Source organism: Vanacampus margaritifer, chromosome 14 (genome assembly GCF_051991255.1).
Source record: "Vanacampus margaritifer isolate UIUO_Vmar chromosome 14, RoL_Vmar_1.0, whole genome shotgun sequence".
Classification (NCBI taxonomy): Eukaryota; Metazoa; Chordata; class Actinopteri; order Syngnathiformes; family Syngnathidae; genus Vanacampus; species Vanacampus margaritifer.
Genome location: NC_135445.1, coordinates 10324529 through 10341923, shown reverse-complemented (window position 1 = coordinate 10341923; position 17395 = coordinate 10324529). Strand labels below are relative to the sequence as shown.

Sequence of the window (17395 nt, the reverse complement as noted above, 5' to 3'; positions counted from 1 at the left end):
TTATATTTGTCTGACTAAAATTTCCCTGTTTTATGAAATAATTATTGTTTCTGTTTTTCAGGATGTTTTTTCATGTTTTTCTGAACACCTTGCAATAAAGCATTAATAATACTGTGTGTGTTACTAATTACGGTACATGCCTTACTTTAACTGGAGGTATGCGGAAAAGTACCCGCTTCCACTATTAGTGAGTCTGCAACAAGTCACTTGGAGTTCAGAGGTAAAAATAATAATAATAATAAGTACTCCGAAAAACAGAAGCACTAGCTCAGTTTTTCAGATCCCCCTTTTTTTTTTAGGTTGCACAGTTATAACTGATATCCCTCTTAAGACTATCTGTCAGTGTATTTTGTTGCATCAGATTATTTGTATTGTTGGGTAGTTACATCAGTCGCATTTCAGTCCCTTTGGAACATTTCTCAAATCAGAATTAAATTTCTCAAAACGACTTTTTCCAATTTTTTAATCATGGTGTAAGTTTCTCTTTTCTTGGAACAAGTTGCAAATGCTTTGTGCACAGCCATGCGATTATGTTCAATAATCTTCTGCTGTTTTTGACATTATTGGTTATGTCAACATTGATCAAAATTCATTATAAGGGGTCTTGGATGAATTGTCTCACACCCCACAAAATGTTGGCATTAGTTCATTGTATAAATATTAACATGGAAAATGGCTGAACAAGTGTTCATATGTTATTTAGAAATTTAAATATTCAAGTAACAACCAGTTTTCTGAAAGAGCTCAGAAGTGAAGATAATTGTTGTGATGTGGATAAGAATTTGTGGCCCAAAGGAGCAGGGAGATTGTGATTTAATTCCAACAGCATTGCATTTACAAATTTCCCTTTGGAGATTGTCCCATGGTCCCATTATCTGTACTTACTTGGTTAGTTTATATCCCAATGTAACAGTTTTCCTTAAATTGCTATGGCAATATTTAATTCATAATTTCTAGTTCCTGATTGTTAAACAGCCTCAAGAGAGTGACCGATACCAGTAGTAGCGCTATCTTAAAATAAGGTTCGCATTGGTACTTGCACATCTCTACTTTTCCCCCAAAATGTCACGTTTGTTCAACCATTATTATTACATCAATAAAGAGAGCAAGTCATTTTCAACACTTTAGATTGGTCAGTAATTTAAAAATAAAAATAAAAATAACACCCTCACACATGGACTGACCAACAGTATAGATTTGTGAAAACAATATGAACACTAGTGAAAAGTGAATCTTGCCCAGTCTCTTGAAATCAATCTTTCACATACACGTAACTTTCAATGTAAGTATTGAATTTGTCAGTAGTTTACATTAGAACATCCTTCTAGAGTACACTGTTATATTGATACCACGACTAAGCAATTTGATTGTTTTACCCAATGACACAAAGAGTTGTTTTTTATTAAAAATTAAATTGTATTTTATTTTATATCACACTTCCTCATTGTTTGAGCTTATGCCAACTGATTTTGGATGAGAGGATGGCAACACCCTGGCCTGGTTACCAATCAATTGCAGGCATGTACACTGTAAAATTATTAGTATTATTTTTAAATATATATACAAAAAAATGTTTTAGCTGATTCGGGCAAAAATGTTAGCACAACAAAACAAGCAAATTGCTTGCTCTAAAACAATTTGCTGAGTTGTTTAGTTGTGCTCATAAATTTACATACCTCCAGTGAATGTAAACTTATGAGCCCAAGTTTAGGTAGCAGTGCCCAAAAAATTGGATACAACCTGAAAATCACAATTGCTGTGCTCAACTTCTCATTATTAAAGGGTGTTGAACATTTTCAAGGGTTGAAAAGTGCTACCATTTGTTTTTATAATAAATACAGTTGTGCTCATAAGCTAAGGATATATAAACTTATGAGCACAACTGCATATCTTTAAGATGGGGGAAAACACTAAGAACACTTATTTCTGTAACTTCTTGTGTCTTTGTTGTGAAATGCAAGATATAAGATACAGAATGGGGAAAAAAATCCTGAAAAACACATTGTAGGTTTGATTTAATTTGTCATCCTGTACCCTTTTGCAGAAAAAAAAAACAGTCCCAAAGCATAATGCTTCTACCCCCATGCTTCACAGTAGGTATGATGTTCTTGGAATAGAATTTCCGCATTATTTTTCCTCCTAACACAACAAGTTGATTTTGCAGCAGAAAGTTCTATTTTGGCTTTATCTGACCAGATGCCATTCTCAATCCTCTTCTGGATCATCCATATGCTCCCTGGCAAGCTTTAGACGAACCTGGATATGAACTGGCTTAAGCAGTGGGACACGTCTAAAACAGTAAGATTTGATTCCCTGTTGGTGTAGTGTGTTACCGATGGATGGTAACCTTTGTTACTTTGTTCCCAGCTCTCTGTAAGGTCATACAACTCTGTAGTTCAAGGTTTTTTTCTCACCATTCTCATGATCATTTTGACCCCACGGGATAAGATCTTGGAACTAACTAGCTCTTGCTTGTTTTTAGGTGACCAAATGCTTCTTTTCCACCACGATTTACAAACAAGTTCTTTAAAAAAAACAACAATGTGATTTTGTTCCTCATTCTGTCCCTCACAGTTGAAATGCACCTATGATGAAAATTACAGACCTCTGTCATCATTTTAAGTCATCGCACAATTGGTGACTGAATACAGTTTGTTCTTTTTACCTTGTACATCATAGATAGATAAATATATATATATATATATATATATATATATATATATATATATATATATATATATATATATATATATATAGATAGATAGATAGATAGATAGATAGATAGATAGATAGATAGATAGATAGATAGATAGATAGATAATTTACATTACTCTAAATAAACGAAAGGTCCACTTATCCATATATTTTTCTTTCTTTCTTTTCTTTTTTCTTTTTTTTTAACAAACAGAGTTAAGTGTGCCCTCTAGAGTTCAGGACCGCATCCGACAACAAACTGATGACGTGGTTCGTCCGTCCGGGCCGTTGATTACCACAGCAGCAGCAGGATGGCCGACCAGAGCAGGCAAATAAAACTCGCCGCAGCCAAGAAAAAGGTAAAATGAAATACATTATTTTGGTTGTCATTTAAAGCTACTCTTGTTTACCTTAATTACGTGCTATTTTATCACAGTTGTATTAACGCAACGATGGTAGTGTCATTACACGTCTTCCGACCTCTATGGCCGACGCTTGTCCGGCCACCGTCGGTCGTCTCGTGCATCGATGCGCAGGAAAGCCCGGTGCTTTGTTGAGGCCTTTACTTTCTAAGATCAACTTTTCCAAATTGTGGTTATTGTTTTTATTTCCAAGTGACATTTTTACCACGCGACACCATCTGAACAGTCTGCGATTTCATTTTTTAAGGCGTTCGAGTTGCTTTTTAGCTGACAAACAAAATGTGTATTCCGTCGAAGCAGTACGTGCTAACTTGGCTAATAAGACCTTAGCAAAAAGGCTAACTAATGAATATGGAGCGGTGTACGAGTGCAAGCGTGTCAATGTTTTGTTTTTTAGGGTGGCCTTTTGTTACTCAGTTGGTCGTAAGTTCCAGTAAGGCGGATAGAATGATGGGGAGTGTTTTGACAGCTGACAGCCCCTCTTCCCTGTCCCGCGGTGTGTGTTTGGCTTAGGCGTGTTTGTTCGTTACAGTATGGCCTTTATGATGTACGACGTTACCTTTTAGGAAGTCACTCTGCCGACATATGCTCAGAGCAGATATTGTAATTAATTATTATCTGTCTTAACTGACATTTAGCCCCTAGATTAAGTATTTTAAAATGTCCCTTTTTGAAAGAAGAATTTCCCAGAACTCCATGCGGTCCTATAATGAAACCATTATGCCAAACTTCAAGACTGGGGAAAAAAAAATGCTAGTATTGACAACTTCTAGCATGTTTGGCTTCACAAAGGCTAACAAACTAGCTTTTTGACTGAGAGTTGCTTATGCCTAGCTTCATTTGAAATATGATCTAATGAGTCGGTCGAACATTGTTTGAGACTGGGTTGGGTGCATTCTTGCTTGCATACCTCTAACCTTGAGCTTCCAGTCTTATCAGATCCTTCAATATATAGGTTAGTATACATTTATTCTGTCACAACTAGGGACAATTACAAACTTTTAACACAACAGACAGAAGACAACAGAAACCACAGGTACAATCAGATACGAAGCATGGTTAAATGAATCAAACTGTGGCAACTGTTGGAACAGAAAAAAACAATTCAGTAAATAAGAGCTAGGCACAACCGGTAAAACTAATACAACAGAGTTAATAAATATATCAAGCAGCAGATTATACTGTTCAAATTCATCTCTATTCGCCATGACAACTAAATGAACTAAGGTCTGACGTTTTCTCCAATTTGTTTAGTTGTGAGATAGATGTTGGGAGGAAAGAGATTACTTTGCAAACAAAAGCAATACAATACGCTGTTTGTTTTCACTGTGTAAAGGAAGCATTTGCATTGTGGATGTTCAGAATTATCAATAGCTTCTACTCTGAGTAAAAAAACAAAAACATGAGCAGGATCCTCTAAAATTCTGTGAGCCAGGTTGACTAAGTTTTTTATCAAATATTGACTGTAGAGTCGGGTAGTTTTCCTTCCAGTTACCTTCATGGCCTAACACCACACGACACACAAACAGCTAGAGTCTGTGAACGAAGTGGTCTTTGAGCCAGTTTTCCACATAATAAATACATCCTCATGAGGATGCTTTGGCGAATGGTAAAGCTTTACCTGTACCGATTTCAAGTTGATGAGCATGGGCCATTCTCACATCATTCTCTTGTGGGCTTGTGTATGACGCAGCACATTTGTCTCAATATTTCTAAGAAGGGAAGTGGAAAAAGCTGAACTACTTATATATGCTGGCAGAGCTAACCTTAAGGCACAATAAATATCATATAATTCATAAGGTCTCGATTTTTCACGTTTTGCTCAGCTCAAGGAGTTCCAGCAGAAGAGCACTCCAACCAGTGTTGGAGGAGAAAAAGGAGGAGGAGTTCTAGGCGGCGCAGGAGCAAAGAAGAAGAGGAAGGTGAAAGAACCCAACCAGTATGATGCACCCTCGATTGACAGAAACTCTCCAGACAATGTAAGCATGGTCAAGCAGCAGCTAATCCTCTGCAAGGTTTTGGAGGAAAATATGCCTCACAAGAGTTATAACCATCCACACGCATACGATAAAATCTAGTCATGTGTTTTGCTTTTTAATTGGCTTTTTCTGTCATTCCCAACACTTTTTACAAAAGATGGAACAGCTCCTATGAGTGATGTCAAGAGAAGAAGAAAATACACCATTGTATACTGTACATTGTATACATTGTGTTCCGCCAAAGACCCAGGGGCAGCTTGCCAGGCCTGTTTTGTTTTTGACAGGGTTTCTAAACTTTGAGGCAGGATGCGCAATAGCAGATTTGACAACATTTTTTCCCCAAAAATTAATTAAAAGTTTTTTTTATAGTGTATTGCATTCTTCTTCTTCTTCTTCCTATTATTATATACTATCGAGACTTTGTTATTGTAGTTCTTAACATTTTATTCAGCAACCTTTTGATAGGCATCCCATCTTTTCTTTCTTTCTTTCTTTCTTTTTCTTTTAAACCCTTGTTTCCTAGACAACTTCCTGTGGGCAATCCTGAAAATGTCTGCCATCTATGCTCTTGTTTGTCATTCTTTTCTAAAGATTTCCTCTCTCCTTCCATGTCTCCCTCGTGTCTATAGTTTGACAATATTCTCAAAGCATTTAGTCAAAGCAATGGAGTAGACCTGCCTGCATATGGCAAAAGTCAGGTGAGCTCTCTATCCTTGTATCTGCTCTACTTTTTTTTTTTATGCTTTTCTAACACGTGTCCTAGTCCTGCTCCTCTATGTGTTTATGATTGAAGTGTTTGCATCCCCATTCTGACCGACTTCTTTAATGAAGGGCTTTTAAGTTCGTCACATGTTGCAGAGAGCACGTGCCCAGCTTCAGGTCTTGAAAAAATAGTGCATTTTACATGTACCCCCCCCCCCTCCTACCATTGTTTGCTGAGCATTTAATATAACATGCTTACTTAAATAATACAGTTGGGATGACAGTATTTGCATCAGGCTCCCCAATGCTATGTCTCAATATCTCCTTGTCTTTCTTGATATGAATAGCATTGTTTCAGTGCTCATAAACACATAAATGCCTCTCTGTTGTGTTTTTGTCTTAACGGTCATAACACTCGTGTATATACTTTTGTGTACATGCCACCTCAGACCGTAGCCGACGCGGTGACCATCACGTCCTCGAAACACCCTCCCAGGGCTGAGCTCGACCGGCACTCACCCCTGTCTAACGCTACTAATACTAACACCACTACTAACCCTCAGAGTGTCGGACACCACACTGACATGCTGCAGGTGTGTCTCACTCTAACTTGATTCCTAGCTTGTTTCTGCCATATAAACTCCTCAGTGTCATTACACAGCATGTGCAATAGGATATTTGATTGATTTAAATGATTGCTAACATTATGGTAATGTCTTACTTTCTATTTGTATCAAAAGTTGGCTTTTGATTGGTTTGGTTTATTGGTTAGTTGAATTCATTGAATCTAAGTTGTGCAAAATGTGTTTTAAAAAATAAACTCAGAATGCTGACACAAAGGCACACAGCATTACTTGACATCAGCAGCGTTGACTAGAAGATGTTAAAAAAAAAAAACCATCTAACAGAATGCTGAAGAAACTTGATAACCAGAAATAGTTGGGCTTGTTGCGATTTTATATGCAAGTCTCGTAGTTGAGCTTTTGCATTATCAATTGCGTGCGGTTCTATTTTTGGAATGTGTCCTTTGTTGATGTTTCTATTTGATCTTACACTTCCATTTTCTTTTTTTTGTGTGTCTTTCTGCAGGACTACCCTGACACCAATGGCAATGAGAGTTTAGCGGAGGAAAATAGGTAGGTTGGCTCATTTCGCTCAACCTGCAGTACGTGAAGAGTATGTCACACAGTATGATGGAGATTGTGTGTTCTAAAGCTGAAGCATTTGTTTAAAGAACAATTAGGGCAGTGAAAAGGCCTGTCACGATAATTACTATATCGACTTATCGTTCGATGACTGAAATGGACACAATATTTGCCCCCCCCACCTTGAATTTATGTATATATATATATATATATATATGAATTTTTTTTCAAATGTATGAGTATGTACTGCATATGGTATTCCGCAGACAGCTGTCTTCCACAGAGAGCCTGCGACAACTGTCTCAGCAGCTGAACGGCCTCGTCTCTGAAGTACGTTGCTGCAACCTTTTGATAAAAACAAATCGGACTCAATACTTGATAATTTTTTTTAAATGAAGTTCATTCATTTTTGTGATTTCAGTCATCTGCTGCACATCTGAATGGTGACAGTCCACCGTCCGTTGGCGAGAGAGAATTGGACGTATGATACAACGCTCATAATTTTTTCCCTACACACTCCATTTTTCACTTTTTTTTGTTTTTTTGCACCACACATAAAAATGCTATTGTTTGCCCCAGTGCTAATCATTTACAAATGTTACTCCTTCCCTGTCGTATCCATTTTTTTTGTCTTGTGCCACAAACACTTTCTTCCTCTTACGTTTTTTTCCTCCCTTTCCCGGATGCATGTTACACGCTAGAGTCGGAACCAGGAACTGTCTGCTGCCCTGGAGTCCAGCAACTTAACAAACTCTCAGCTCAATACCAAGCTTGACCAGCTGGTAAGAAGCTGTGTGTGAGTCTTTCAATGCCACAATGCACGAACTGTATTGCATGTCAACGTCATAGCACGTCACCTTAAGTATCACTATCCTCACTAAAATGGTTACTCATGCATGTAAGTCATGCAATGTTTTCCCCTATTGCTGAATGCATTTCAGTAAATTGTAACAAAAGTGTATTTCTTATATATAATCTTTGTTTAGCGCAGCAAAAATGTCCAAATGTTTGATGTTCTGACATGAACTTAAACTTTTTGGCCACATTTCAAGGGTGGAATTGTGTCACACTGCAGTGATGATAGGCTTGTGTTCTTTTGCTTCATCAGGCACAACAATCTCAGGAGCTCACAGATCAGCTGCAGAAGGTCTTTTTTACCCCTTGTTCATCTTCACGCCTGTGGCTCATATCTGACTTGTTGACATTGATCACATTTTAATTTCTGTTCATTCAGGAGCGAAAGGAATTTGAACAAAAGTTTTTCAAAGAGCAGGGAGCCATGCGGGAGCAATTACAGGTATGTTGTCATACTCTTGATATGTTAATTAGACCTTTGTGTTAAATAGCATGTTATACTATATGGATTATTTCTACGCTCTAAAAGACACCGTGTCTTAATTAATAGTGTAGTGCTATTCATTTAAACACTATAGCTTAAATAAATGTCTTGTCATTGGATCGTTGTCAATGACAACTTATCATTGCCTTTACTGTGACTGATATAAAGGACAAGTCAACCCTAATTTATTTATGTTTTTTTTTGTTTTTTTTTTACAATATGTTCTATGCATCTTCACCAGTCTAAACATTGCATTCTGATTAATATTGCATTTGTCGAATCTGAATTAAGCAGCAAAATCCATCTCAGCCTCGGGTTGTGGCCATTTTTCCACCTGCTGTGAAATGAAAGCTACATCACAGTTGCGCAGTGCTCAGGTATCGACCAATCATGGCTCAGCTTACAAATGTCACCTGACCCCCCCCAAAACAAAAACAAAAAAACATATGAAAATCCAAACAGGTGAGGTATGATTGGTTGTTACCTGAGCAACTCTGATGCCATTTTCTGTTGACAGAAAGTAACAAAATGGCCGCCCCGTGAGATGGATAGAAATGGGTAGATTTAGCTACTTAATTCATATTCCTCAAATATTAATCAGAATACTGGGTTTAGACTGCTGGGGGAATAAATAAACTGAACTACGTTACGAAATACAGATGTCTGTCTGTCTGTTTTAACTGTACATGTATCTGCATTTAGTTATGTAAATGCAGTGATTGATTAAGGGGGCATCAGACAAAACACTGCACTCTTTTTGATCATCTCCCAAGGTTCACATTCAAACAATTGGCATACTGGTGTCGGAGAAATCTGAGCTGCAAACCGCACTACAATATACACAACAGGCTGCACGGCAGAAAGCAAGTGGGTGTGATTCAATGTTGTTTAGCTATTAAAAAAAAAAAGATCCCTAGTTGCATGTCCCTTTTCCTTTCAATGTGATTAAATGTTCAGGTGAAGCAGAGGAGCTGAATAGCCGACTGCAGTCAACAAAGCAGAGAGTGTCGGAGCTCGAGAGAACGCTGTCATCCGTATCGACGCAACAGAAACAATTTGAAAAGGTGGGAAAAATACTGAGAACGCAAATGGCTGTGGATCAGCATAAAAAAACAAACAAAATAAACGCTTTGCTTTGGATAGCTTTATGATTATTTCTTTCTTTTTGTTTTTGTCTCCAGCACAACAAAGAATTAGAAAAAGAAAGAGACGCCCTGAGGCTGGAGGTATTTAGGCAAAAGTAAGTGAGGTCTTCAGTTGTTGTTTTTGTCTATTCATCATAAAAAGACCACCAAGAGAATTAAAAGCCGCACGCTTTGCATTTGTTTCCAGCAATTTGAGCGACGAGTCCAAACAGCAGAGTTCGGAGCTGTCAGAACAGCTGAGGCAGAGATCGCAAGAGACGGTAGCGTTACGGCTGGAGGTGGAGGATCTCCGCAAGAGGCTCGAAATGGCCGACCTCATGTTGCAGCAGGTCAGTTTATGTGTATACATGTGACCTTGGTCATAGATTGGAGTTTTGTTTCTATCTTATTTTTTTTTAAATCATATTTGGGTTTTGTTGGCACAGTGCTCCACTCAGTCGGATCCCAATATTGCCAACCAGCAGATCCAGTTACTGCTGGAAGAAAAGCAGCAGGTGGAAGTGCACAATCACCAGGTTCTAGCTGCAAACACCTGCAATACCTATTCTAAAAATTGCTGCTTTTCCTTTTTCAACAAATTTGACTTTTAACCCCTTGTTGTTATTCATGCTATAGCTGATGGAGTCAGTTGCCCAGCTGAAGACAGAGCGGGATTGTTATGCAGAGCAGATCCAGGAGGGGGGCCGCGTTTGGAAGGACAAAACAGAGCAGCTGCTAACACAAGTAAACCACGCCAAGATTTCAAGAAGACCTTGTGCACCCCCCCCCCCCTCACAATTTAAAACTAGCGTCATTTCAAAAATGGGCAGGTAGCAAAAGATATACTTAGTTGGTAAATTTCAGACTTGATAGATGGGCAGGCACTCCTTAGGCCCAAATATTTGTATGTAAGCCATTAAAATGTCAATTCACCAATTATATTATTATTATTATAATATCCCAATTAAAATAAAGCTGTAAACTTGTACAATGAAAATCCCAACTTTTTGCAAGGGATAGGGACTGACTGACCCCAGACGGGAATAGTGAAAATCTCCAACTGATTGGTGCCTAACAAATAATACATGGACATCAATGCTTTGTTAGGGTTTAATTCTGAAGTTGGTGGCGTGTTACTGTGAAAAATCATTATGACAGCTGGATGGACTTGCCTTTTGGACTGCATTTACTAAAAATATATATTTTTTTACAGTGTAATTGTAAATGCAGCCTTCCTCTGCCTACCTTGGTCTTCATTCCTGTCTCTCTTATTGCGTATCCTGTACAATTATAAACAATTGCCAGGAATAAATTGCTCTGTGTGTAATTTGACTCCACACACCAGCTTGGCCGGTCTGCATAAATAACCTTTTCATGGCAGACAATGCCTGTGCGCATGTCAAGAGTTATATTTGTTCAAGACACTACATAATGTTGCTGTAATTCTTCGATTTTATTTTATTTTTTTAATTTCTTTTCGTTGTACAAAGAAGCATTGTCAGTGAGCAAACTGACAACAACAAAAATACTTGCGTGATTTGCGGCTATTCGGTGGGGAAATCTTGCCCTAAAAGTTCAATCAATCAATATTAGGATGTTATTTTTTTCACCTTTTTAGGCATTTTTTTTTTTTTTACAGCTTAACTAATTACTAGCAGTCAAACCATCCATGTTAATTTAGCCGGTGTCCCTTTAAACCTGAGAGGATCTTTCAGAATCACTAGCATGTACACAATCATGAAGCTGTATTGTTGAATTACTCAACACAAACAAACCATACGGACTAATGTATGCATGTCTGTGTCCGTCTTGAAGGTGTCACTGGTTGCAGAAGAGAGGGACAGAAACATCGAACGAGTCCAAGAACTTGAAGCTATTATTGCAGAGTTAAAAAATGCTGCAGGTAAGCTAAAATATGAATTGTACCATGTTTTAACAATCGTTAGTCCTTGGTTTGCTGCAGTTTTGTTCTCATGGCGGCGACGTAACTCGAATTTGGAGCGCGCTGAAACCTATCACTAAACTACACTACTGTGAAAAACTGTTTTTTTGTACAGGCCTTAATCCTGTTTTTCCCTCCATCTCTTCTAGCGTTACTCTCCCGAGAGAGAGAAGAGCAGAGTGCTGCCGAACCTCAGTCCTCAGGCCCTTCAGAGAGCGAAATAGCTCTACAGGAAGCACTCGACACTCTGCAAAAGGAGAAGGACTCACTCGATGAGCAGTACCAGTCGCAGGTGTGCACCAATATGTTGTAAAATGTCTCCCTGAAATGTTTGAGGGCGTCTTTTAAGACTGCATTTTCCCCTTTTTATAGCTGCGTGACAACGAGCAGCTGAGCCGCCTGTGCTCGGAGCAAGAGGCGCGCCTGTCAGATCTGGAGCAGCAGGCGGATGGCCAAGCCCAGGAGGCCGACGACCGTCGCCGCATGCTCGAAGACGTTCAGTCAGACAAGGCAACCATCAGCCGCGCTCTCACGCAGAACCGAACGCTGAAGGACCAGCTTGCTGAGCTGCAGAACGGCTTTGTTCAACTGGTGAGTTTTGGAGTTTTTCATGTGAAAGAGGGAAGTGTAGTTTTTAGTTTGCAATGTGAGAGATTGCTACTTTTTTTTTTTTTTTTTAAATCTGAAAAATGTTTTTCTTTCTTTTTGCAGTCGAATGAAAACATGGAGCTGACAACCGCCATTCAGTCGGAGCAGCATGTTAAGAAAGAGCTGGCACGCAGAATGGGCGAGCTTCAAGAGCAGCTGCACAATGTGAAAGAGCAGGTTCGGTCTTCTACGTCAGTGTTTCGCGATCTTTATTGAGCCAAAGGGTACACATTTTGCATCGTAAGGATTTCACGGCATGCAACCAAACAAAATGCACAAAAAGCATAATACAGTTAGAGTATCTCACAAAATTTAGTACACCCGTCACATTTTTTTCCTTAAATTCGACAACACTGAATAAATGACACTTTGCTACAGTGTGAAGTCATCCGTGTACAGCTTGTGTAAAGGTGTACATTTATTGTCAGCACACAGCCATTAATGTCCAAATCATCCGCAACAAAAGTGAATGCACCCCTAAGTGCCTTAGCTCTTTTCCCTCACTTTTGGCATGTGGCTCGTTAGTGTTACATGGCCGCAGATGTGAAAGGGGACCAGGTTTAAAAAAATAAATAAAAATAAAATATATCTAGTGGACAGTTTAATTGTTCATATGATCAACTTTTTTCGCTGGCATAAGTAGATGAACAAAGAGACAATTTGTAGCGAATTTAGAAAATAACTTTCAGACCCATTAAGTGAAATTTTGTGATTGGATAACCTAAAGGTCTTTCACGTCGTACTACTGTGCCGTGGAACAATGGTTGGGAGTCACTGTCCTATATTGTTTTTGTATTTCATGCCAAACATTTATCGCAGATGGTTGTGCTAATTTGGGGATTCTCTTACCACCAGCTGGAAGAGAAATTAAAGGAGGCTCAAGGTCTGGCCGAGCAGAGGGACCAGGTGGCGGCCCACCTGCAACAGTACAGCGCCGCCTACACGACGCTGGCCTCCGAGAGAGAGCAGCTCCACCGGCAGTATTTAACGCAGAGCCAGCTCATGGACCGGCTGCATCATGATGAGTCCCAAGGACGCACACAGCTGGAAGTCAGCCAGAATGAACTGAAGCGAGCACAGGTAGGCAAGCATGTGCCTGCCCCTACTTCTTCTCTTGAAATAATGAAATGACTGTTGTTGCCCCCCCCCCCTCTCTTTAGGAGCATTTAGATCATTTGGTGAAAGATAACGAGCATTTGCAGGCTGAGGTGAGGGAGCTCCTCAACAGTTCAGCTCTCGCCATGGCGCCCAGAGATGAAGGTTTGTCTCTTACTTCTCAATGTTATTCTGTTTTGAACAATTAAGTGGGGAAACTATGCAAAAAAATTGAGAAGGGAAGAGAAATACTACTTCACAGTACTGTATATAATCATAAGCAGTATTTGTATAAAGGTTTATCAACATCATTGATGTTGCTCAGGAGATGGCGTGGAGAGCCAGTTGCCTCAAGAAAGTGTTACGGAGTCATCCTCCATCATCATCCCGCAAGACTTTGAGAGCCAAAAAGAGATGGTGAGAACAATACTGCCATATAAGGTCCATTCATGTTGGCTTGTGTTTGACTTTTTTGTGACCGATTTCACCGCCTCCGCAGGAACAGTTCATTCGCGATGCCTTGGCTCGTTTGGAGGCCGAGCGGGACGAGGCAAAGAGGCAGCTGAGGGAGGAGCAGCGACTCCACGCGGCCGCAAAGCACCAGGCTGCCGTGGCTCTCAGCCTCCAGCAGCACAGTCACCATGGGCGTGATGATCACCATCATGATCATGATCACGATCACGATCACCATCACGATCATGATCACGATCACGATCACCATCACGATCACCATCATGGTCATGATCACCATCACGAGCATGAACACTCTCAGGGCCAACATAGTCACTGTGAACACAATCACCAACATTCAGGTGAGAAAAATATTTTTTTGTTTAGTATGATTGTTTGTTTTAGGGCAGGGGTCTGCAACCTGTGGCTCTGGAGTTACATGTAGCTCTTTAGTCCCTCTTCTGTGACTCCCCGTGCATCTCTGGAAAAAAATAGTAGAAATTTATATTATATTTTTACATACAGTGTTCCCTAGTTTTCCGCTGGGGTGAGGTTCTAAAATATACTCGCAATAAATTAAATCCGCGAAATAGTTAGCTTTATGCTTTACATTTATTATAAATGTTTTAAGGCTCTAAAACCCCTCAACATACAGTTTATACATTTTTTTTTCACATTTCTCTCATTTAAACATTCTCAATGTTCAAACCTTCACAAATTTGATGAAATCGGAAACATTACTGTAAAAGAAATGCATGCAAAATTGCAATAAAAAAAAAACTCTGCAAAACAGCAAGGCCGCGAAAAGTGAACCGTGTTATAGCGAGGGAACACTATTAAACAAATTAATGATTGAATAAAAAAATTAATAATTAAAATGTTTGAAAAATGTCAAGAGTCCAAATTTTTAAGTCAGAAAGAGAGATGAAAGGTAGATTAAATCAATGAATAAAAAAAAAAAATTTAAAAAGTGACCGTAAAATGTCCAAAAAGCAAGAGGAAAAGCAGAAAATTAGCATAAAAAATGTCAATGAAATTGCCAAAAATGCTAAAGAATCGAAAACGTTCAATAAGTAACCATAGAATGCCAAAAAAACAAAATAATAAATCCCCACAATTACCTTAAAATGTCCACAAAATTGCCTAAAATGTCAGAAATTTGAAGGCAGAAAAAATGTTTAAAAAAAAAAAGTCGAAGAAGAGGAGAAAATGACCGCAATATGTCCATAGAATTGTCAAAAATGTCAGAAATTTGAAAGGCAGAAAAGTCTATAAACATTTATGAAAAATTAAGTATTAAAAATCATTAGACTAACCTACATACATACATTAGACTAACAATGTTCAAATGTTTTGCGGCTGCAGACAGATTTGTGGTTATTTATTTGGCCTAAATTGGCAGCTCTTTTGACAGGAAAGGTTGCTGACCTGGGGGGAAATTTAATTTAGATTTTTTATAATTAGGGCTGAATGATGTGTTTTTTTATTTTGCAATTTACGACAATGAATTTTCAGTGCTGTGTTGCTCGAACTCTGCTAATGAACTCATGTGCCCAGAAGGAGAAGGAGTGCCGGTGGAAGTTCACCAGGCGTTACAAACTGCAATGGAGAAGCTCCAACAGCGCTTCACCTCGCTCATGCAGGAGAAGGCCGACCTGAAGGAGCGCGTGGAGGAGCTGGAGCATCGCTGCATCCAGCTGTCCGGCGAGACGGACACTATCGGTGAGAAGGGAGGATTGTTCCTGATGCGAGAAGGTGAAATCGCTAAATGTTGCCGCCGCTTTTGATTTTCAGGAGAGTACATTGCCCTGTACCAGAGCCAGAGGGCCATCATGAAGCAGAAGCATCGGGATAAGGAGCAATACATCAGCATGCTTGCTCAGGACAAAGAAGAGATGAAGGTAGTGACCAGAACGTCTCCTTGGCAGTGAGTGACACACACGTCCCAAATAACTTCCTGTCCGCCAGGCGAAGCTGGCAGAGCTGCAGGACTTGGTCATGAGGCTGGTGGCGGAACGCAACGACTGGTACGGCAGATACGCCGGCGCCATCGGCGGCGTGGCTTCGGCCAACCCCGACCTGCTTCCTGTTGGCGAGGACCACCGCCACCCCGAGCACCAAGCACACGGGGACGACGTCCGTGCTGGCGGCGAAACAGGTGAGCTAAAGGGGCCGTCGGTCCACCTCGATTCCAGCTCGGAAAATTGCCTCTCATAGACCTTATGTGTCCTAGAAGCAATGGAGGTCATCCCCCTCTCCGAGCCCACCGCTGGCCAGGAAGCCCCCTCGCTTCACAGCCCGCCCCCCGTCGAGTCCAAGGAGGACAGCACGGCGCAGCAGATCATGCAGCTGCTGCAGGACATCCAGAACCCGCAGGGGCTGCCGCGGCCGCCCCCCTTCATGGGCGAGAACCCGTGCATCCCTTTCTTCTACCGTCCCGACGAGCAGGACGAGGTCAAGATCCTGGTGGTGTGAGATGGCTCATCCGTTTATTTAACAGCATCCAAAATGGCCGCCGCCCACTTTTTTCCGTACGCTCAAGTGCAATAACAGGGCCTCACGTCTCCTTACTTGTGACACATCAGGTTCGAATGTATACTTATCCAAAACTGTGCGTTTGTGTGCGCGCTTCTTGCGTGAGGCGGGGTCGAAGTTAATTGCACTAAAACGGTTTGTACAGAGCTTGCTGATGACGGATCCCATGACGCCTGTGCAGCTGAGGATGCCATTTTGATGGAAAGAATTAGGTTGGATGCAAGAGTTTTGAGTTACTAAACCTTTCCCATCCCATTTTGCCAAATTTGTGTATATCATCAACTGTATTGCTCATATTGTAATGGGTAAACCATTACGTAACAAAGGAGGTTACGTTACTCGTTCCTCCTTGCTCCTCATCTTTTTCATTTGTTCATTCTGTTACTTTCCTTCCAAATCCAATTTTCTTCCGCCATTTGACGTTCTTGTTCTTTGTGAGCGGTCCTACGCTATCAGGGGTGTCTTAACTACAGCCGGTGGCCATTAGTGGCTAGTTGCAATATATAATATTGTGATGGTTTGATTTTTAGCTGGTTTAATAAAATTGAAGAATTTCTCAGTGTGGCTCTTCAATTTTTCTCTATGCGTAAAATGTTTGCCACACCCCTGATATTTATATATAAAATAGGGTGGTATCTCTACATTGTTACTTTGATTGAAAGTGAGGAAGGAGATGGAGAGCAGTGATCATACAAGTTGAGTGGGATGTATATACTGTAATTGTGTATCATATTGTATATTGATGTGGCTGGGTGTGTGTATGTATGTGCAGAAGGTGACGTTTAGTGACTGGCAGGCTGACATTTAATACAAAGAACGACAGAAAGAGAGGACATATACTATTTATTATTATTTGGAATGATTTAGTGTCTCAACCAATCAGTTTTGGATGTTTAAGTAGAAGCGAGTGTTGAAAATGAAGACGTGAACTGATTTGTTGGCTTGGATTATTTCCCCCTCCTGCCCCCCCTACTGAATAAAACTGATTGAGCAACATCATGCGAATGCGTTTTCTATTCAATCTCAAAATGTTCTTAAATATTTATGGTTAAGAAAAATACCACTGTAATGTGAAATTATTGATTAGAAACATTCTAATTTGGTCCAGTACGAAATGGTTGTTTTAAACGCCACACACAGAGAGACTTAAAACTGTTTTTAAATGATTAAATGACCACTTTACTATTAAAAACAAAAAAAAAACTTATATGATCCTTATTATTTCGTAGTCTTCACCTGTGTGCTACTTTACCATGCAGTACTGTAATGTCTCCTCTAGGGCTGAATGAAGTTTGCCTACACAAAATTGTACTTTATTTT

The 17395-nt window shown here is 39.9% G+C and overlaps 1 protein-coding gene across 7 annotated transcripts; it reads left to right on the top strand.

Annotated features, from left to right (window-relative positions):
- The first annotated feature begins 2936 nt into the window (after window positions 1-2936).
- Window positions 2937-17074, top strand: golga2 (golgin A2). 7 transcript variants are annotated; one of them, XM_077586285.1, is made up of 29 exons: window positions 2937-3053; window positions 4943-5095; window positions 5725-5793; window positions 6247-6390; window positions 6887-6933; window positions 7209-7272; window positions 7364-7423; window positions 7644-7724; window positions 8051-8089; window positions 8177-8239; window positions 9055-9148; window positions 9239-9345; window positions 9463-9521; window positions 9614-9755; window positions 9852-9941; window positions 10042-10149; window positions 11221-11308; window positions 11497-11639; window positions 11720-11938; window positions 12059-12172; window positions 12851-13075; window positions 13156-13255; window positions 13416-13507; window positions 13590-13753; window positions 13802-13902; window positions 15098-15262; window positions 15335-15441; window positions 15509-15698; window positions 15774-17074. In XM_077586285.1, the coding sequence occupies exons 1-29, from the start codon at window positions 3006-3008 to the stop codon at window positions 16013-16015; spliced, it is 3318 nt and encodes a 1105-aa protein (XP_077442411.1). In that variant the 5' UTR covers window positions 2937-3005; the 3' UTR covers window positions 16016-17074. The 7 variants fall into 7 exon arrangements, with proteins under 7 accessions (XP_077442411.1, XP_077442409.1, XP_077442410.1 ...); XM_077586283.1 differs by having other exon boundaries at window positions 13590-13902; window positions 15101-15262; XM_077586284.1 differs by having other exon boundaries at window positions 13590-13902; window positions 15777-17074.
- Window positions 17075-17395: the final 321 nt, after the last annotated feature.